Source organism: Tamandua tetradactyla, chromosome 6 (genome assembly GCF_023851605.1).
Source record: "Tamandua tetradactyla isolate mTamTet1 chromosome 6, mTamTet1.pri, whole genome shotgun sequence".
NCBI classification, from domain to species: domain Eukaryota; kingdom Metazoa; phylum Chordata; class Mammalia; order Pilosa; family Myrmecophagidae; genus Tamandua; species Tamandua tetradactyla.
This window is the reverse complement of record NC_135332.1, coordinates 27,134,676-27,157,189: the sequence shown is the minus strand read 5'-3', so window position 1 is coordinate 27,157,189 and position 22,514 is coordinate 27,134,676. Positions and strand designations below refer to the sequence as shown.

At 41.2% G+C, this 22,514-nt stretch overlaps 1 protein-coding gene across 3 annotated transcripts; it reads left to right on the top strand.

The window, feature by feature from the left end:
• The first annotated feature begins 1,668 nt into the window (after nucleotides 1–1,668).
• CASC3 (CASC3 exon junction complex subunit) lies at nucleotides 1,669–20,855 on the top strand. Of its 3 annotated transcripts, none has more exons than XM_077164484.1 (14): nucleotides 1,669–2,009; nucleotides 2,403–2,430; nucleotides 2,789–2,826; nucleotides 10,174–10,356; nucleotides 10,444–10,595; nucleotides 11,139–11,315; nucleotides 11,505–12,190; nucleotides 16,495–16,559; nucleotides 16,871–16,985; nucleotides 17,229–17,327; nucleotides 17,586–17,800; nucleotides 18,344–18,466; nucleotides 18,615–18,678; nucleotides 19,114–20,855. In XM_077164484.1, exons 1-13 carry the CDS (start codon nucleotides 1,779–1,781, stop codon nucleotides 18,636–18,638), a joined length of 2,136 nt encoding a protein of 711 aa, XP_077020599.1. In that variant the 5' UTR covers nucleotides 1,669–1,778; the 3' UTR covers nucleotides 18,639–18,678; nucleotides 19,114–20,855. The 3 variants fall into 3 exon arrangements, with proteins under 3 accessions (XP_077020599.1, XP_077020598.1, XP_077020600.1); XM_077164483.1 differs by having other exon boundaries at nucleotides 19,109–20,855; XM_077164485.1 differs by having other exon boundaries at nucleotides 1,671–2,009; nucleotides 10,198–10,356; nucleotides 19,109–20,855.
• Nucleotides 20,856–22,514: the final 1,659 nt, after the last annotated feature.

The following is a 22,514-nucleotide window of genomic DNA, read 5'->3' as shown; positions in this document are numbered from 1 at the left end:
ATGAAAAAAGATCAATTCAATCCTTCCTTTTCCTCATAGTCATCCCTCTAATAGATTGCTGTGGCTATCCCCAATTCTTGCTTCATGCTAAATATTCAGAGATTTTTTTTTTTTGCATGGGCAGGCACCAGGAACCAAACCAGGTCTCTGACATGTCAGATGAGAACTCTGCCTACTGAGCCACTGTGGCCGGCCCCAGAGATTTTAACATTGTTTCTGAATATACAGCATTTTGAATTTTTCAGTTCCTTCTATGTTATGAGTGAACAATTTGCCCATGTCCATTTAAAAATTGGAACCAGGCCAAACAACTCAAAGACAAAATGGCAGACTATCACTTTCCTTATTTAGACACTAAACTTGGCAGTCTCATTTACACCAATTTAGCTTGTGATCAATAAGATCTTCCTGGCTTCGCCCCTCCCCCCTTTTTTTTTTTTGTTTAAAACGGAATTTTTTTTTATTAATTAAAGAAAAAGAAATTAACACAACATTTAGAAATCATTCCATTCTACATATGCAATCAGTAATTCTTAACATCATCACATGGATGCATGATCATCATTTCTTAGTACATTTGCATCGATTTAGGAAAAGAACTAGCAAAACAACAGAAAAAGATATAGAATGTTAATATAGAGAAAAAATAAAAAAAAATAGTAAAAAAAGGAAAAAGAAAAAAAAGACAAACAGACAAAAAAAAAACCTATAGCTCAGATGCAGCTTCATTCAGTGTTTTAACATGATTACTTTACAATTAGGTATTATTGTGCTGTCCATTTTTGAGTTTTTGTATCTAGTCCTGTTGCACAGTCTGTATCCCTTCAGCTCCACTCCCCTTTCTTTTTAACACTTATTAAATCATATATCCTCCATTTTAAACCCAAGCAGTTTTTGGGTCTGGATTTACATTCTAAGTTGTCATATTTGGCCACTGGTTTAACCAGTAGAGATGTCTAGATGTTGTACTTTCTCTAAAGGCATTCATAATGCTTTCCAACTTCTAACTGTCTGGATCCTCAACCACATCGTATGTAAAAAATATGCTCAGGTCAGAATTCTGTGTTAGGACATAGTGGCCTTTCTCTGATATTGATATGTGCTCCTGTAGGACCCATTCATCTCTTTAAATCGTTTAAAGAATCTTGCCTAACATTAGCATCAAACCAGCCAGCATTTTGGGAGTGGTGATGGCTAGAGTGGAAAGAAACAGGAAGAGGAAATGATAACACAGAAAACGCTGCAGCACTAAGACCTCCAGCTTTACGGCAAACAACTGGTTTCTCCCTTAGCCCTTTAGTTTAAAATAGGCTGTTGTGGCAAATCTGACGCAACATTACTTCTTAGGTTTATCTTGATTCGTGATTTTACCAAGCTAATGAATGCAGTAAAATTTGCCTCAAAGATAGAAACGAGAAATCAAAATAGAAAACCATGAAAACAGTCTCAATATTGCAGTGAGGCTTCTTCTCAGAAACTTCAAAATGGCTGGGAGAAGAACCGCGTGAGGATGCCCGAGTCCAGTTCCCCTAGCCTTGGGCCTGCCCAGGACAGTCCGGGGCCGCACCACGCCTTCCGCACGTCACTGACGTACGTAATTCCGCTCGCCCGCGAACGTGCCGCAGGGCGCCGGTACCGCCCTCAGTCCTGCCCGCTGGGAAGCGGGGCGATTAGTCCCGCACGTGAAGCATGCCGGGAACTTCTCGCGCGCCTCCCAGCGGCCACTGCGACGGGCGCGGTGCGTAAGTAGCAGGCCGGCGGCGGCCGTTCTCCGTAAAATGGCGGACCGGCGGCGGCAGCGCGCTTCGCAGGACACCGAGGACGAGGAGTCTGGCGCTTCGGGCTCGGACAGTGGCGGCTCTCCGGCGCGGGGCGGTGGGAGCTGCAGCGGTAGCGGTGGAGGTGGCGGCAGCAGTTCTCTGCTTTCTCAGCGCGGAGGCCGAACCGGGGCCCTCCATTTGCGGCGAGTGGAGAGCGGGGGTGCCAAGAGCGCCGAGGAGTCGGAGTGTGTGAGTGCGAGCGGGTGGGGCGGGCCGGGCCGGAGGCCGGGCGCCCTGGTGTGGGGACAGGCGGGGCGACGGGCTGGAGGTGGGCGGAGTGGAGGTTTCTGGCAAATGCTGGGGCATGTTGTGTTAAAGAAAGAGTTATCCCCTTGCGAGTTTGCATCCGAGCCCCAGGGGAACAGGAGGTGTTGGGGGATGGAAAGCGGATGTAGATTCACGAACGGACTGGAAGCAAAGAAACAGACCTCCCTTAGATGCTGCTTGTCGTAGATAGCATCTTTCCCCATTTCTCTTTTAAACCATTTTGTTTTGAGTTTTCAACTCACCACCCACATTTCATTACTGGGCTGTCCGCCCTCTGGAAATCACCACTAATCCATGTCTTCTCTGTTTCTTCAGGAGAGTGAAGATGGCATCGAGGGCGATGGTGAGTATCATCTTTTATCCACTATGAGAAGAGTTTTTGCACATAAACTCAGGTCATTTTTCCCCAACAATATCCTCTCAAGACAGTTACGGATTTGGGGAAGGGTACTACAAGTAAAGCTCCTTTGTAACATGGTTGTTAATGAGCATAGGTTTTAACAGTAGGTTCTTGGGTAAGTCACTTAACTTCTCTGAGCCTGTTTCCTCATCTGTAAAATGGGGACTAGAATTTTATCCATTTTATAGGTTTACCTCAAAATTAAATAAGAGTCTTACACTGACATACAATAAGCAGGCAAAAAATGTAATTATAATGATTTCTGTTGCATTTTTCTTCACGCATATCTCTTTTCTTTCAGCTGTTCTCTCAGATTATGAAAGTGCAGACGACTCAGAAGTGAGTGTGATAGGTTCTTTTTCTTATGGTTTAGGTTGGAAGATGTATTTTAAACACATGTGCACACCTAAAGTGCAAAAGTACCATGACCTACTTGTTACTGCTCTCTACTTTGTTCATTTGTGCTTCTGAAAAACTGTTAAATACAAGTTAACAAAGTGAGGGAAACTTGGGGCAGGCCTCTTCAAGCCACATGTGTTACATACTTAGTAGTTGGTTTCTTTCTCTATCTGAAAAAAAATAAGGTCCTAAATAAGAGAATGAGAATATTCTGAAACCCTTCACAAGATGTTTGACAGTTCATTTCATGCTGCCTAGGTAGAAAAGCCAACCAGTGCATGTTTTTCCCCAACTGAAAAAACTGAAGACCTCGAAAGAGCAAGATTGCTGAGTGATTGTGCCAAAAGCATCCCACAGTTTATAGATAGTGTTTCCTCCAACTATCTTTAGGAGAAAATCAGTTTTTCTAAAGCAGGCTTTTGTGAGCTTACCTTTTAAAAGATGGTCATTAGAGTGATTGTTTCCTGGGGTTCTTAAGTAGGGTGTTGAGTGTCAGATTTTGGTGATAGGGTTATATACAGGGGGCATTTAGACTGTGAATCAAAGAAATAGTAAATTTTTAGAACTTGTAACTATATCTTAGATTTTCCTTTAACTCTAGTTGCAGTACTGAACAGTAACAAAGTTTCTGATTTTACGTATCTTATGACTTAGTAAGGAAGTACAACAAATATTCAGTCTTAGGACTTGGTGACAGCTGCTAGGATAGGATTCGGTAGAGTGTATGGCAGGGGACTGAACTAATCTCAGACAAACAAGGAAAGACTAAGACTTGCAGGATCAATTGGCATTAGCTAGATGAAATGTGTTCTAGGTGGAGAAAATAAAAAGCAAGAAAGCACAGACAGGAGAAAAGACATAGCATTTGTGAACTGTAAGTAGTTTGATGTGGCTGGAGTATTGTTAGGACAGGTGGGTGCCAAAAGTAAAGGTAAATTGGTGAGCAAAGGCTAGGTCATGGCAGTTCTTACATATTCTCTATTAATAAAGTGCTAGTGTGTGCCAGGAATTGTAGGCACTGAGATAAAAAGATAGACATAGTTCTGCCCTCATGGAGTTTACATTTTGGGTCAGAGGGGGAATAGTTAAAAGAATAATTACAATAATGTTTCATAAGTGCCATAATATTGGAAATATTGGATGCTTTGGTAGCACATAGCAGGGGCACCTATCTCACTTGAGGATGTTTGTAAACACTTATGATGTGGGATGTTTAAACAGAGACCTGAAGAATGAGTAGTAGTTATCCAGGCAAAGAGTTTGGTAAGCAGATGGAAAACTGTGTGAAAAGAAAATCTAGAAGTGTTGGCCTGCATGGCAAGTTGGAGGATATAAAAAGTTTAGTTTGCTGACACGTAAGAGGGGAGGGGAGGAAGGGGTAAGAGATGAATCTGAGACAAAATCTTAAGGTACTTTGTAAGTCAGATCAAGAAGTATTTGGATTTTATTGTAAGGAGGTGGAAAACTATAAAAGGGCTTTAAACAAGAGTATGGTGTGATTAGATTTAAATTTTAGTGTTCTAGGGACCATCTGCATCAGAAAATCTCCTTGGCTAGGCCCCATTGAAATAACCTCTGGGGTGGGGGATGATACTCAGACATTTACATTTTAACGTGATCCCAGGTTGATTCCTGTGCACAGTAAAATTTGAGGGTTATTTATTTTTTTTTAGGGTTATTTTATGATAATTATTTTGTTTGCTGTGGGGAAAATTGATGCTGAGGGGCCAAGATGAGAGAAAAACTAGTTTAAGAAAGCCGTTGTGAAGGTTGAGTCAAGCAGTGAAAATGGAAGTAGAACTGAAAGTTACTTAGGCTGTGGAATTGACAGGATGTGTAATTGATAAGATGGCTTTTATTTTCTCTGAAGTAGGTAATAAAATCAGCGAAGAGTAAATGAGAGATGAGGGCTTTGGAAATGGGGAATGTCTGCATTAGTCGTTAGAGAACGAACACATTGAAAAGACTGCCAGGCAGTATAGAGTGTTCAGTGAGCTTTGATAATTATGAATTTATAGTGACTTACCATTCTGTATGTAAGGGAGTTTGAATGTTATCCTGATGGCAAGGAAAGAAAGAATACTGAAGGTTTAAGTGTGGGGAATGAATTGTGGAAGAGGCAAGACTTGGAGGCAGGGAGAGCTTTTAAGAGGTAGTTAGGGTAGTCGATTGAATATGATGGGTCTAAAGGAAGGGACATAGCAGTGAGATTGGCAAGACATGGGCAAATTTGAGAGATATTTAGGTGGTACTAACAACCTCTTGGTTGATTAAGTGTTGAGCCTGAATTAAGGAGTCAAAGGGATTTCCAAGTTGAAGCATGGTGTTATTCACCAAGAAAAGGACCACAAGAGGAGGAGATTTTAGCAAGGTATTGAGTTAAGTTTTGGATGTTTTGAGATCAAGGAACCTGTGGGACTTTCAAGTGAAAATGACTAGTGTATGTCGTCTGAAATTTAAGAGAGAGGACTAGATTTGCTCTGTTTATTTAATACAGTAGCTGCCTACCACATATGGCTGTTTAAATTTAAATTAAACCTTCAGTTCCTTAGTCCCACCATCCAGATGTGTCTAGTGGCTACTCTAGGACAGCACAGATAAAGAACATTTCCATTGTCCAGAAAGTTCTGTCAAAAAGTGCTTGTCTAAATTAGAGAAAGAGATTGGATATCCTGCTTTTCATAGTAAACCCTTCCTTGCACTTCTTTTTAGCTACCACCTGTGCATATATAGACACTATGGTTTAGTTTCACCCATTTCATAAAATTTAATCTATCTTTTAAGTCTACATTTTGTCTTCTATTCCTTTCTTTTCCTTACAGTTTATCTGTTGATGAGATTTTGATGGTTACACGCTTACGATGCAATTCAACATATTACTCTGTCCTTTGTATTTCCTGCATATTGGTATTTCCTGATTCATAGAAATCATCTGTAAACCAAAATCTTTGTGAGTCAAAGATTTTATATTGAGCAAAACTGAGTGATGATTATCTAATTTTCTTTCCCTTACAAGTTATTGCTATTTTTGCCTAGATGGCCAGAGAATTCTTTTTTTCTGTGAAGTCCAGTAATTTTATTTGAATTTGTCTTAGTGTTGTTCACTCTAGGGTCAGTGTTTTCACGTATGTGGTGCCCCCCAGTATGTTATAGAACTACTGTTATCCAAGTATTATTTGTCTGGCAAATGATATTTGACCCCTTCTCCCTAATCTTTTTTATCTCTTCTTTTTTATTTTTAAATACTTTCCTCCTTTTCATGGAACTTTTATTTCTCTTAAGGCATTATTTGTTGTATTTCTTCTCGTGAGATGTCATATCTGAAATTGTATTTTCTTTGGTTTCTAATTCCTTCCTAAGTTCTCTCATTTCATTTCTGAGTTTTAAAATTCTGATCAGTGGTCTTTCACTCTCATATAATTTTCTGAATTCTTTTAGCACATTTTGAAATTGAAGTTGCAATTTTGATACAATTGGTGCATGTTTTTCTGGCATGCTTTCATTGTCTGAGGACTGCTCTTGTACTTTTTTTCTGCTTTCAGTTTTGCCTGCTGTAATTTCCAGTGAATGCCTTTTGATTATTTTGGGGTTCTCCTGGTCTCAAATCCATTTGTTTCTCTCAGATTTCTCCCACTCTGATACCAGTGTGGGTTGTGTGGCTGCTAGTGCTTTGTTCTTGCTTGTATTTTGGAGCTTTGGGGATATCTTGTAACCTAGTTTTGTTGTAAACATTGCCTAGAGGGTTCCAGTTTTGCCGTCTGGAAACGCTGTCTTTTCATCTGGGGATTTGAGAGATTTAGAAACTGCTGCTGCATTTTCCCAGAAATCCTCCAAAAAAAACTTTTTTTTTTTTTTTTTTTAAGAGAAACATGGCTATGAAGGGGAGGCCAGAAAGATGGTAGCTGGACAGAAAGCTTTGGAGTCGAGATGATTTAGTTACTAAAATTAGGAGAGTCTTCAATATGGTTAAAGATTGATGGGAAGAGAGGAGTAGAAAGGGAAAGAAAAGGTCGGGGGGGGGGATAGATACTAAGTAGATTGACATCCTTTACTGAGTACGTGAGAAGAAATAGGAACTACTAGGCCAAGGTGAAGGGAACATCTTCCACGGTAATTCTAGAGAGAAATAAAGAATGTGTGGGAAGGAAAGGTGTGTGGGGAGGAAGCTGGTATTTTCCTCTGTTTCTTTTTCAACTAGAAAGACATCTGCTTTTAAGAAGGAGAATTGGTGGAGGAACAGGGTATGGTTTATGAGATAGAGGATGTTTAAGTAGTTAGGGAGAAGGGAACAGGAATTAAGCAGGGCAAATTTGAAAGTATTGTCAGACTTTTGAGATTGGAGGTGGCAGTGATCTGTGAAGTTATTTGATGATGATGATTATTTTTTAACCCCCTTCAGCAATGGCCAGGAGCCTAATTATAGGTCTAGAGAAAGCAGACATTTGAGATGATTCAGACCTGGGCACGTGGAAGTGGCAGTGGAATTGTCAGTTGTGATTGAAATGAATGAGCCTTCGAATCTACATTAAAGAGAAAGGGAAGTGAAGGTGGACAAGGACTGAATGATAGATAGTCTTAAGAAGTTGGAGATGAGAGGCTAAGGCAAGTAACTGAGTGAGAACAGGAACGACAGGCAGTTTTTATCAAAGACTAGAGTGTTTAAATTTAAGATTCTAAAAATGGAGCAGGTTTATTTAATACACACACACACACATAGCAGTTTCAGGTAAGACTGTGGTTTGATATGTGGCCATGGAAATGAAAGGACTACTAACTAAATTTTAACTATTGTATCATGACTGAAGTGGAAGTAAACACTGCAAGCTCAGTGTTCAGGTTTTCAAGTCAATGACGGGCTGAGCCCAGACCGAGGCTTTAGAAGTGTAGCCAGGTGAGAGGAGCTTCAGAGGAGCAGGGATTTAAAGGAGGCTAGAGGAATAAGATCTGGAGGAAACATTGAGAATGAAGAAGACAGTATGTACACCATTTACTCTGAAATGTGTGGAGCGTAGAAGAATGAGTTAAAACTTAAATGTAAGAATTTTGTAAGGGAAGCTTTTTCTTCAGGGAAGACTAGGCTTCAGAATTGGAAAGAGAGTTCACTGAAGTGGTGGATAAGATAGGGGAATTTGTCTCCTGTGGAGAAGGATTTTGATGACAGCCTTGAGCCAAAGCACTGTGATCCTAGGGCAGCATCTTGACTTCAGTTAAACCAGGCTTTGACTCTAACTTGTTCCCTCAGCACTATGCTATTTGCATCTTTCTGTCCTACCTTGAAAACAAAATTTATTTTTCATTTGGAATAAAAGAGTTGCCTCATTTGACATATCACCACAGACTAGAGGGGACAGAGCATAAAACTAAAGTTCCCTCATGAATCATGCTGATACTGTTTTAAGATGTTTGAATTCAGTCAGTGGTGGGGGTGGAGGGGGTAGTGAATTAAGATCATATTCACATCACACACATCAAGCAAGATTCTTTTACTTTCTGCTCTAAAATCAGGGGGAGCACAGGATCAGGGAGAGAACTGAATGATTACCCACCCATCCATCCTCATCTTAGAAGTGGGGAAAACTTCATGTAATTGAGAGAAATAGGAAGAGTTAAGGTTGTGTGGTTGTTAAAAAGGTGTGGGTAAAGGCTTTATTCTCAAAGTAAAGGGTGATCAAGCAATATCCCTCAATTCTTTGGGTTTCATACGAGTGTCACTTTTCTCAGAATCCTAACCTAAAAGGCCCAGATGCTAAACAGTAAAGGTTGGGGAGAAGAATCAGTCAAGCAGATGCATTGCCATTTGAAGAACACTGGAAAGTGCAGAAACTTAAGTCGAACCTCAATCGGGGCTCTCACACTAAGTCTCTGACTAGATTCCTGGCACACCTATTGTCTGGAGATAAAAAAGGGTAGTCTGGTTTAGGTCAACCCATCTGACCCAGTAGGAGAATTAAGAGAGCAGCATGTCCTTGATGTGTTAACTCAGTAAGGGGGACTAGACCACTTTTCCCTGAACTCATTTCTTTGTGTCCTCCCAGGTTTCTTAAACCCCTTCCCTAGGCCGTAGCTCTGCCTTCTTAGGTCTAAATCCTGAGAGGACAAGGAGATGAGTGTAACCCTATTCTAAAGCAAGTCCCCTTATAGTGAGCCTTAGCTGTTCTTTTCCCTAGCTTAACTAGCAACACCTCTATTACATGACCCTTTCCAGTGGTCCCTATTTAGAGGCTGGCCTAATGACCATCTTTTGTAGGACCCAAGACTTTTTTCTCTGTCGTGAGCCAATCTTATTGTGGCAAGAGAGAGAAGAGAGTGGTATGGAGGAGAGATAGCGTTTGGGCTTTAATTTTTTTTCATTTATAAGGAGCAGTGGTACAGATTCTCCAAGGTTTTCCAGATGTAAAATTTTATAATTTTATGATTCTGGATAGAGTTGTTGGCTAAGGGGATTTCATGCTGCAGGGAATTTAGTAATGAAATCATCGACATCAAAAGGGTAAGCCAGTATATCCCAACTTGAAGACTATTAATAGTGCCTTGGGAAATCATGGAGTTATTACAAGGAGTTTGCAAATCCACTAACTCAGCTCTCATCTGCTGACTAAATGTATATCTCCCACCTGTAGATTACTATTTCATAATAAATGTAAATTAATAAAATTAAATTTATTTTAAGGTATTAGTGAATGTACGATAGTTTGGCATTATATGTTTTCTCAGTCAGTGGTTACTGTACTGAGTTACTATCTCATGGGGATCCATGAAGGTTTTAGATCCTAAAAAAGGGGTCATATAATCTAAAAGACTAGGAATCCCTGCTCCGAAGCCATTTTGATATGGATAATTCACAACATAGGTCTGAGTGTAGTTCTTAGGCACTGTATGCTTAAGAGATGATTCATGGTTTAAAAAAAGAGAGATAGTTCATGGAGAGGAAGAAATTATCAACAAAGATTAAGCGCTATGTGCCAGGCATTGTAAAGTATCCCTTTCACCCATACCCCCAAGAGCCCTTTCCCAGAGGTTGTTACTGTTAACAGTTCCTTGAATATCTTCCTGGAAACCTATATGGAGATATATATACATATGTATGTATGTGCATGAATATATAGAGTATCATGTGCCAGTTTTTTTTTTCATGTGCCAATTTTTAATAGCACACCTAGCATCTAGAAAATTGAGTAAGGATATTAAACGGTTTGCTTTTAATTCTTATGCTGTTATAAAAATTTGCCAGAAACGTTTTCCTAAGTAATGACATTAAAAGGAGCCATTTCGATCTTACTTCCACAGTTGACCCCAAAACTTTTTTTTCAGGGTGAAGAAGGAGAATACAGTGAAGAGGAAAACTCCAAAGTAGAGCTGAAATCAGAAGCCAATGATGCTGTTAATTCTTCAGTAAAAGAAGAGAAGGGAGAAGAAAAGCCTGACACGAAAGGCACTGTGACTGGAGAGAGACAGAGTGGGGATGGACAGGTCAGTATTCACAAAAGCTTCCATTTTGGGCTGAAATAGGGATTCTCTCTTTTGGAGGGAGTAAGGAGCCCTTTATTTTTCCTCCAGGAGAGCACAGAGCCTGTGGAGAACAAAATGGGTAAAAAGGGACCTAAGCATTTGGATGATGATGAAGATCGGAAGAATCCAGCTTACATACCCCGGAAGGGGCTCTTTTTTGAGCATGATCTTCGAGGGCAAACTCAGGAGGAGGAAGTCAGGTAACAGACACTTGATCCTGCTTTTATCTAGCATGTCTTTAGTGTTTACTGTATGCTAGGCATCATACTAAATCCTTTGCCTGTTTTATCTTATTTACCACTCCAGAAACATTTTGAGATGCTACTGTGATTATCTGTCTGGTACAAATGAGGGTAATGAGGTTTAGAATATTTATAACTCTTGGTGCAGATGCTGGGATTCAGCCCCAGGCAGTTGTCTCCAAAGCCCCTGCTCTCATAATCTGAGGTTCAAGGCCTCTGAAATAGGAAGTACTTGCATAGGCTGCCTTGTGGGGAAGAGCTAATATTTCAGCAGTACCCAGTAGTTTGAAGTGAAGTCTTTTGTCCTTCTTTCATTTGAGCCTAGCAGGGCCTGAAGTGCTATGATTCATTCTTGCTTTTGGGATGCCCATTTTTAATAATCTGACTGGTTGGAGACTATACAGGCTTCCTACTGTCTCCTTCCCCAGCCCTGTTTGTTTCATGAACATCTCTGCTTGTCAGATTCTGCCAGCCTAAAACAGTTTTCCTTGTTTTGTCTAGACCCAAGGGACGTCAGCGAAAGCTGTGGAAAGATGAGGGTCGCTGGGAACATGACAAGTTCCGGGAAGATGAACAGGCCCCAAAGTCCCGACAGGAGCTCATTGCTCTTTATGGCTATGACATTCGCTCAGCTCACAATCCTGATGACATCAAACCCCGAAGAATGCGGAAACCCAGGTGAGGAAATTTTGGAGCCCAGACTGTTGATATTTTTTGAAAAGAACTCCCCGACTTTTTAAAATGCCATTCTAGCCAGTTATTGAGTGGATGAGAAATGGGGGAAGTCTCTCTAATACTCAGTTTGTATCCCTAGTGGTCCCTTTTGTTATTTTTTCCTTAAAACTTTCTCCATCCTGTTTTTTTTAGGTTTGGGAGTCCTACACAAAGAGATCCAAACTGGATTGGTGAGCGGCCAAACAGATCTCATCGCCACCAGGGTCCTGGGGGAACCCTGCCACCAAGGACATTTATTAACAGGAATGCTGCAGGGACTGGCCGCATGCCTGCACCCAGGAATTACTCTCGATCTGGGAGTTTCAAGGAAGGTCGTGCTGGTTTTAGGTCTTTGGAGGCTAGTGGGCAGCATGGTGGCCGATCTGGTGAAACTGTTAAGCATGAGACAAATTACCGGTCACGGCGTCTGGAGCAGACTCCTTTGAGGGATCCATCTCCAGAAGCAGATGCTCAAGTGCTTGGCAGTCTTGAGAAGGAAGAGGCAGCCCCTGAGACACCAGCTCCTGCTCCTGATGCTGTACCACCAGCCCCTGACCGGCCCATTGAAAAGAAATCATATTCCCGGGCAAGAAGAACCAGAACCAAAGCTGGAGATGCAGTTAAGGTTGCTGAGGAGATGCCACCTTTGCCAGAGGGACTGACTCCAACACCTGCGGTCCCAGAAGCTACCCCTCCTCCAACTACTAAGACTGGAAACTGGGAGGCTCCAGTGGATTCTACTACAGGTGGACTTGAGCAAGATGTGGCACAACTGAATATAACAGAACAGAATTGGAATCCAGCACAGCCTTCATTCCTACAACCACGAGAACTGCGGGGTAGGTACTCTAGCTAGCATTTTTCCCTTTGCTTCATTGGGTTTAAGGCATGGGACTTTAGTCTCTCAGGGTTGAGTGTCTATCTTTTCATTAACTGAGAAATAAAATACTGAGTCCTAGTTAGATTCATCCATAGTCTCCAGCCCTGCTTTATCTCTTACCTAAGACTGTTCCACTACTTTGTCTACTATTAACTGATCAGTGGTCAATATGAGTTCCTGAGTACAGAATCCTTTACAACTCTCTGTAGAAAGAATGAAAGAAGGCACTGTTCTTTTTTTTTTATTAATTAAAAAAAGAATTAACAAAACAATTAGAAATCATTCCAATCTACATGTACAATCAGTAATTCTTAATAACATCACATGGTTGCATATTCATCATTTCTTAGTACATTTGCATCGATTTAGAAAAAGAAATAAAAAGACAACAGAATAAGAATTAAAACAATAATAGAAAGAAAAAAAACAAAAAACCTATACCTCACATGCAGCTTCATTCAGTGTTTTAACATAATTGCATTACAATTGGGTAGGATTGTGCTGTCCATTTCTGAGTTTTTATATCCAGTCCCGTTGTACAGTCTGTATCCCTTCAGCTCCAATTACCCGTTCTCTTTTTTTTTTTTTTAATTAATGGAAAAAAAGAAATTAACCCAACATTTAGAGATCATACCATTCTACATATACAATCAGTAATTCTTAACATCATCACATAGATGCATGATCATCATTTCTTAGTACATTTGCATTGGTTTAGAAGAACTAGCAACATAACCGAAAAAGATATAGAATGTTAATATAGAGAAAAAAAATAAAAGTAATAATAGTAAAATCAAAACAAAACAAAACAAAACAAAAACCTATAGCTCAGATGCAGCTTCATTCAGTGTTTTAACCTGTTTACTTTACAATTAGGTATTATTGTGCTGTCCATTTTTGAGTTTTTGTATCTAGTCCTGTTACACCGTCTGTATCCCTTCAACTCCAATTGGCCATTATCTACCCTGTTTCTACCTCAAGAAGGCACTGTTCTTATTAGTTGATCTACTGGTTGAATTTTTTTTTTCATCACATAGTTGTATATTCATTATCATGATCATTTCTTAGAACATTTGCATCAATTCAGAAAAGGAAATAAAAAGAAAACAGAAAAAAATTCATACATACCATACCCCTTACCCCTCCCTTTCATTGATCACTAGATTTCAATCTACTAAATTTATTTTAACATTTGTTCCCCCTATTTTTTATTTATTTTTAATTCATATGATCTACTCATCTGTCGATAACGTAGATAAAAGGAGCATCAGACACAAGGTTTTCACAATCACAGTCACATTGCAAAAGCTGTATCATTATACAGTCATCTTCAAGAAACATGGCTTACTGGAACACAGCTCTACATTTTCAGGCAGATCCCTCCATTCTCTCCATTACACTTTAACTAAAACGCTGATATATATATAATGCGTAAGAATAACCTCCAGGATAACCTCTCGGCTCTGGAATCTCTCAGCCATTGACAGTATTTTGTCTCATTTTGCTCTCCCCCCTTTTGGTCGAGAAGGTTTTCTCAATGCTTTGATGATGAGTCCCAGCTCATTCTAGGATTTCTGTCCCACGTTGCCATGAAGTTCCACACCCCTTGGAGTTGTGTCCCACATAGAGAGGGGGAGGGTGGTGAGTTTGCTTGTGTTGACAGTGAGGCCACATCTGAGTAACAAAAGAGGTTCTCTGGGGACGACTCTTAGGCCTAATTTTAAGTAGGCTTAGCCTATCCTTTGCGGGGTTAAGTTTCATATGAACAAACCCCAAGATCGAGGGCTCAGCCTATTGCTTTGGTTGTCCCCACGGCTTGCAAGAATATTAAGAATTCTCCACTTGGGGAAGTTGAAATTTTCCCTTTTCTTGCCATTCCCTCAAGGGGACTTTGCAAATACTTTTTTATTTACTGTTCAAATCACTCTGGGATTTATCAGGGCATCACTCTGTACAAATACTGGTTAAATTCTTGAAGGCAGAAACTTAATCATTTGAATTTGAATCAGAATTTTCTCTCATCTCTGAAAGGAAGATCTCTTTATTTTTCTTAGTCTTAGTCTTCTAGAATAGGGCTGCCCAATAGAACTTTCTGCAATGATAGAAATAGTGGCTTTTGAACACTTGAAATGAGACTAAACTAGAGTGTATAATGATAGTGACTAAATGTACAATTTAAAAAATTTAAAAATGTTTTTGCATGAGGAAGAATGAAGGAATGTCAGTACTGCAGGGTGTTGAAAATAGATGGTAATTAATATTTTTTAAACTTTAACTTATGTGTGAGACTAAAGTAAAAAATATTTGGCACAAAATTTATACTTTGACTAGTGCATTTCCTAATATAACTTATGTGAACAGCTTAATTGAATACCATAGTACATGGGACCTTGAGTAGGGCATGAGATTGTAGGTTTGTCCAGAGTGATGCCTTGATAAATCCCAGTGTGATTTGAACAATGAACAAAAAAGTATTTGCAAAGTCCCCTTGAGGGAATGGCGAGAAAGGGGGAAAATTCAACTTCCCTAAGTGGAGAATTCTTGATATTCTCACAAGCAGTGGGGACAACCAAAGCAATAGACTGAGCCCTCAGTCTTGGGGTTTGTACATACGAAACTATTCCCTGCAAAGGATAGGCTAAGCTTACTTAAAATTAGGCCTAAGGGTCACCCCCAAGAGAACCTCTTTTGTTGCTGAGATGTGGCCTCTCTCTCTCAGCCAACAAGACAAGCAAACTCCCCCTCTCTATGTGGGACATGACTGCCAGGGGTGTGGACCTTCCTGGCAATGTGGGACAGAAATCCTAGAATGAGCTGGGACTCAGCACCAAGGAATTGAGAAAATCTTCTCGACCAAAAGGGGGAAGAGAGAAATGAGACAAAATAAAGTGTCAATGGCTGAGAGATTCCAAACGGAGTCAAGAAGTTATCCTGGAGGTTATTCTTATGCATTATATAGGATATCACCTTTTTAGTTAAGGTGTATGGAGAGGCTGGAGAGAACTGCCTGAAAATGTAGAGCTGTGTTCCAGTAGCCATGTTTCTTCAAGATGATTGTATAATGATACAGCTTTTGCAGTGTGACTGTGTAATTGTGAAAACCTTGTGTCTGATGCTCCTTGTATCTACGTTATCAACAGACAAGTAGAACATATGGATTAAAAATAAATAATAGGGGGAACAAATGTTAAAATAAATTTAGTAGATTGAAATGCTAGTGATCAATGAAAGGGAGATGAGTTTTTTTCTTTTTCTTTTTCTGAATTGATACAAATATTCTAAGAAATGATCGTGATGATGAATATACAACTATGTGATGGTATTGTGAGTTATTGATTATATATCAAGAATGGAATGATCTTATGGTAAGAATGTTTGTGTTTGTATGTGGTTATATTTAATAAATAAATAAAAGGAAAAAAAGAAGAAATGAGGCTAGAGTGACTGAGGAATTGAACTTTTAATTTTAACTAATTAAAGTTTTAAGTAGCCAGTGGCTATTACAGTAGATAGCACAGTTCCTAGGAACTATCTACCACCCCTTTTGCCCATTCTGTTTTATCTTTCACCAGCCAGATAGACTGAGGGATCTTTTCTTTAGTTTCTGAAATCTAACTCTAATTTAAAGATTAGAAATTCTCATTTGAACTAGGAATTTCAGCATTCTTCTCTGGTGTGGGTGAATTTTGAACAACAAAAACCATTGTTGTCAAAACTGGGCCTGGAGTTGATCTCTGGATATCTTATACCTACTGATACCTTATTACCATAGGAAGACAATCTCTAGAACATTCCTTTTTTATTCTGAGTCATTTTCAACCTGATAAGACTCTTCCCAAACTTCCAGTCCAGACCTTTCTGACCAGAATATAATCAGGTAGATTTACAGAGAAACATCCCTCCCCTGTTCAGAAATTTTGGGGCTGGGATTTTTCAACATGTTTGATGCTGTAATGAACTGATTGTAGCCTCACAGGGATTCTGTACAAGGAAGTATTTGATAAGAGAAATTTGAACTTGGGTTTTCTCACTAACATTTTTCATGAGGCTATTCAGGGGTTTTATTTTTTTGTATTTTATTTTATTAAGGTGGCAGGGAGTCAAGCCCAGTTTCCAAATGCAGGTGTTAACAGGAAGCAGATTTAGAAAGAGAAAGACATTATTTGGTTCTTCAACCAGTCATTTTCTTGGTGGCATCTTTGAGTCCCACTCATGTCTATCTGCTCTTCAACCGTGACTTTTTTGTTTGTTTTTGTATTGCAGGTATGCCCAATCACATACACATGGGAGCAGGACCTCCACCTCAGTTTAACCGGATGGAAGAAATGGTACAGAAGAGGAAAGGGGGTGGACTGGGGGAAGGGACTGCATGTACAGCGTATTTACTCTTTAAGCAAAGTTAAGATTCTGAAGTCAGTTTTCTCATTGGTGGTTTCTTTTACTTTGAATCTCAGAAGTACAGGTAGAGGGTTTAGGTTCAAATAACAAATCACTGATTTTTTTTATCATTTTGCAAATACTTATTAAACACCTTCCATATACCAGGTATTTTATAGTATCCGAAGGATGATAGGACTTAGGTGATGTGAGAATCACTACTCTGAAAGTATTCTTGCTCAGGCCTTTTTCTTTATTTCAGGGTGTCCAGGGTGGTAGAGCCAAACGCTATTCATCACAGCGGCAAAGACCTGTGCCAGAGCCCCCTGCCCCTCCTGTACATATCAGTATCATGGAGGGACATTACTATGACCCACGTGAGTTTTTCTTTTTATTGTTGGGGAACCTTTCTTAGCAGGGTGCTGTGAACTAAAAGACCGGTTTCCAGCCTTCTGTATTTACATTCTGATCTGTCACAGTAGTTATCCATGTGATCTGGTTGCTATTTTCTTTATATGTAAAACTGAGAACATCTTTTAAAGGGTTTGGGAGACAAGGAGACTTGTCCATGTGATATAAAGAGTAAGGCTTTCTGAGAGTCCCATTGTGGTATCTTACAGTGCAGTTCCAGGGACCAATCTATACCCATGGTGACAGCCCTGCCCCACTGCCTCCTCAGGGCATGATTGTGCAGCCAGAAATGCACCTTTCCCACCCAGGTAAGCACTTCATCTCTGCTTGTATGCATTTAATATGTGAGGATGTGTGTTGGGGCTTTGTAAATCCCATCTTTCTGAACTTGATGCTGCTTGCCTGTGAGGCTGACTACCCTGGCTGCTTGGGTAACAGAAACTCTTCTTGAGTATATCCTGAGGTGTTCCATCCTGAGCCTATTTGTGCTCAGCAGTCCAGCCAGGCCATCCCACGGAAATAGTGCTATCTTCTATTTCATTTTTTGTTTTCTTTCCCTTATCCAGGTTTACATCCCCACCAGACACCGGCACCTCTGCCTAATCCAGGCCTCTATCCCCCACCAGTGTCCATGTCTCCCGGACAGCCACCACCTCAACAGTTGCTTGCTCCTACTTACTTTTCTGCTCCAGGCGTCATGAACTTTGGTAATCCCAGTTACCCTTATGCACCAGGGGCACTGCCTCCTCCACCACCTCCTCATCTATATCCTAATACACAGGTGAGATGGCTAATGAACAGATTTTCCTAGGTACATATCCTTTATATCAGACAAGAATGTGGGGTATGGAGAAAATACTAAAGAATGTGAGAGAACATCTCAGTGCCACTGATTTGTATGTTGTACCAGGATACCTCTTGTGTCCTGATCTGGAAATGAGGTTTATAGAATGCCCATCATCTGTTCATTCTCTTCTGGTTTTTAATGGTGTATCATTCGAGTGTTTGGGTCCACCACAGGCAGGCATGTCTGCTGTTTATTCAGCTGCATAAAAAAGGTTGACACCATCTAGTGTCTGGAGTGTCACCACTGAGCTTAGCCCTTCTCCACTTGTCAGCTGATGGTAAAAAGTAGAGAAAGCTGGTCAGTACTTTGAAAAAGTGGAAACCAGACATAATAGTGACATATTAAGGCAGAAATGAGGGGCCACTTTTATTTTAAAGGTTTAAAGATTTTTTAAATTATAAATTCCTCATTGTTCTTCATCATAGTTTGGATGAATTAGTTCCTCACTTTTGCTTTTCCTACTTTATGGGGTCCAAGGCCCCATCGCAGGTTTATGGAGGAGTGACTTACTATAACCCCGCCCAGCAACAGGTGCAGCCAAAGCCCTCCCCACCTCGGAGGACTCCCCAGCCAGTCACCATCAAGCCCCCACCCCCTGAGGTATGAGACCCCGTCCCATACGTGGGCCACACCCTGTGTTGGTGGGCTTTCCTTTTCCTGGATAATTCCTTTCTTTTCTTGGGTGTGTTTTCTATGGAAAACAGTTTTTTGCATGACCTGATAACAAATTCCAACTTTATTTTTTCAGGTTGTAAGCAGGGGTTCCAGTTAATTTGAGTTCCTGAATATTTTAAATCTAACATTATATAAAAGTAAGTGTTTACGTACTGTGACTCTTATAACATTCCTAAAACTAGTTCTTATGCTTAACAAATAAACACAATTGCCTAATTAATGCAAGTTATAATCGTGATATATCTTGGGCAGGCTTAAAGAGTTATGAAATTTGCCAGTTTCTTCGTTTTGCCATTAACTTGCCAGAATTTCATTTGGGAAGGAAAAAATATAGGGGGTAGTCTAACTTGATCAAGGAGAGGGAAAATCTAAATTTGAGGTGTTCTGGCAGAGCCAGTTCTGAAGATGAGGAAAAAAGTCGTAGAGTCTTTTGTTGTTGTTGATACTGTTCTGTTTAGGCACATTCGAACACGTTCTTTAGAAATATGACTTTCCTGAAACATCTGTACATGTCCAGAAGGTCCACTAACATTTTGGTGGTTCTTCCCTTTTCTCTACCCCTGTCAGAGCAGCAGAGGTGAGAACTCAGGAGAGAAGAGAAATACAACTGGCAATCTACTACCAAGAGAGCTTCAAAGATAATAGGGTGGCTCCCACCAGCGAGTGGCTGAAGGAGGAGGACCCTTACCTTCCTTTGCGGACAGCCTCTCTTGGAGAAGGGGAGAAGCAAGAGGACCCCTTCCCACCTCCACTTTTTACCTGGGTTGGCTGTGCTCAGGGGAGGAAAGATTCAGACAGCTCAAGCTCTGAGTCTAGATCTAGAAGCCCACGTCTTTTAGTCTTCTTCACTTTCTCCCAGGAAATTCAAGGGTCTTCTGCCCCCAGGGAAACTCCTTTCTGTTTTGTGTCCAAAGATGTTCATTTTAAAACCTGACTTGCTATTCTTAAATTAATACTCTTTCAGTTTTTTCTTTTTCTCTCTGTCTCTCTTTACATGAAACATGCACATTCTGTTGATTTGCTTGCTCCTCTGGTTCCCCTTTTGGCTCGTCTTTGCATCCCAGATAGTGGAGAATGTACTGATCAGCTTTCTCCTACGAGGTCTACAAAGAGCTAACCTTTTACTTTTGGTTGGTTTTGTTATACTTTTGTATACTTGGATGCTCTTAACTCCTCTAACCCTGTGGAAGCATAGCTGTCTGCACAGTGCCACACTGTGGAGTAAAGCTCAGGCTGAGTGCGTAGGGGCTCTCCTTTATGATGTAGGCTTAGGGAGTCTGAGCCATTCCATCAATCCCTGTATTTTTGGTGGGCTAAAGTCCTCTACTGAGGGCAAATTATCTACTGTGGAAAGAGACGGCAAACTTGGTGCTTTTCTGAGAAAGGATGGAGTGAGAGCCTTTTGCAATTTAGGGGTTTGTATTCACACAGTCCTCAGGGCTATCTTTGAGGCTAGTGGAATTAGAGGGCCCTGCTTCTCTTCTTTCCATCATTCCTACCACTCGTCTTTTCAGTTGCTGTGGACCAATGCATCTCTCTAGAGGCAAGTATTATTCAGCGAGCAGTCTACCCTTCCCTTTGCAATTGCTCTTCTCCATGTCTTTCCTGCTACGTGTGTTATAAATGTTGCTACCTTACTTTTCCCAAATTCTACTCCTGTCCTTGCAAGCAGAAGTAGATACCACACCTGGGCTTAAGGCCTATGGAAACAAGTCATCTTCTGAGCAGGGGCTCCTCTCCTCTTCCCGTCTAACCCATGGCACTGAACCATTCCCCTGCTCCCTCTGCAGAAGAGATTCTCCTTACTGCAGCACTTGTGTCTGCCAAGGGTGACTTGGCTGCTGTCCCTGTCCTGCTACAGAACCTGAAGGGGAGAACGTGGTAGGTGGTGGCTGTGTCTTCTCCCTTAGTAATGTCACTATCTTTTTCTATTCCTCTTTTCTGGCAGCTGGCCTAACCACTGAGTCACAGGGGTGGGATAGAATGGAGGGGAGAGGCACTCAAGCTGTAACTTCCAAGGAGGAAATAACTAAGAGATTCTTCTAGGGGTAACTGGTGGTCGTGCCTTTGTAGGTTGTTCCCTTTGCCTTAAACCTGAAGTTGTCTCCTTAAGTTTGTGGGCAGCATGCCCAGATTCCCAGACCTTAAGACACTGTGACAGTTGTCTCTGTTGTTCCCCTGTGTTTAGTTGCAAAGATTTCTCCATGTGTGTTGTTGGAGGTTTTTTTTGTTACTGTTTTAAAAGGTGCACATTTGTGATCAGCTTTGTGACTTGGAGATAATAAAATTTAGACTAAATTTGGCTCCCTTGCCACTGTTTTGCATGGGTCTTTCTTTGGGAGGGAGGGAAGGCAACTCCCTAGTTCCCCACACAGTCACAGTTTGAGCCAGGTCTTGTGAAATGGAAGCCCATAGTGGTGAGGAGCTTCTCTTAGGCCTTACATATCTGCATTCGCCACCAGTTATCTTGCCCAACCACATTGCCACAGACACCAGGATATCATGGAGTCCCTTAGACTGGAAGTGTCGGGGACAGAAAAAAAAATGGGATACTGGTGGTTCACCCACATGAACGTGTAGTTTCCCTCATGCCTGCCTTTTGTTTGGCAAGTAAGTTTTCTGGGGTCATGTGCCACCAAGTGGCAATACAACTGTACTAGGTCCTGGGCAAGGGGGAGGAACAGGTAGCTTTGCTTCTGCCAAGAAAGGTCTTCCCCTTGAAAAGTAAAGACATTTGGCACTAAGTATCAAGGACCACAATCGAAGGGAGAGGCTCCTATCTTAGTACAAGTAAAGGTGAGGGGAAATTGAAAGACCACCAGCTGTGGCTTGTGCTGTAGATAACTTTGACCCCTATGGACACAGAACAAGTCCCAGCTTTAAGCTGTTTCGTCTAAGCCTTGGGTGGGGTGGGAAGTTTACCACAGAGACTCCCCAACGTGGGAGAGCAATTGAGTTTAATGTGGAGCTGGCAGCACCTATTCTTGAGTCTCACGAGTGTTCACACAGGACATGGGCACCAGGTTGCATCTTAAAATGACAGAGACTCCACACCCTTAAGTGCTACCACTACAACTGAAGGACTATAACTCTCCCAGCCCCATCCCTAATTCCTCTTTAAATCCTATCAGTTTGCTCCTCACATCCCTACAGGGTGACGGTTAACTATGGGTCATGCCAAGTCAATCTTGGGGGTGGGTTACTGGCAAGAGGAATGAAAGTAAGAGATGCTTTCCCTCACTCCTGCCTCTTGCTTCCCCAGTCCTTCAGTTAGATCCTATTGCTCTCTCTGTTACCCTGGTAACCAGCTCAACAAAAAGAAACTCAAGCTCAGCAAAGCCCCCAGGTTCTCTGCCCTGCCCAAACCCTTTCTAGAAACCCATGGGCTGGGTTCTCTTAGTTAAAGCTTTTGCCCCCATTTCCTCACAGTCATTATTTACACCACCTTCTCTTCCCCTTTATTCTGTGATGGAGTGAGAATGTTCTGCCAACCCAACCTCGTCCCGCTAAAGGTCAATACCAGGACTGCCACCTTGTAGGAGACTCAGAAAAACACAGACTTGAAATCCTAAAGTTGTCTCCCAGCATCTGTAGTCCACTTGGTTTGGGCTGTCCCTCTAGGACAATGATTCTGACCCTGGTTACTAAAATCCCATTTGATTTTCAAAAATACCATATGGAAAAAATAAAACACTGGCCTTGGCCTGGCCTCAGGGACCTGATTTAATTTGAACTCCCCTTGTGATTCTAGTGTGCAGTCAGATTATGAAGTACTGCTCAAGGAGGACCAGAACTTGGTGCTGGCTTTCCTCCCTGACTCAAGGTCTAAACTAGTCTCTGCCTGATATCCTTGAGAAATGGAGGAGTGGCAGGTCCTGTTCCCCAAGCTTTCAGTTTCCAGAAGTTTTCTCTTCCGCTTTTATTTCCACTCCCCACACCCTTTGCCCACCCCTACCCCCCCCCATTTCCCCCC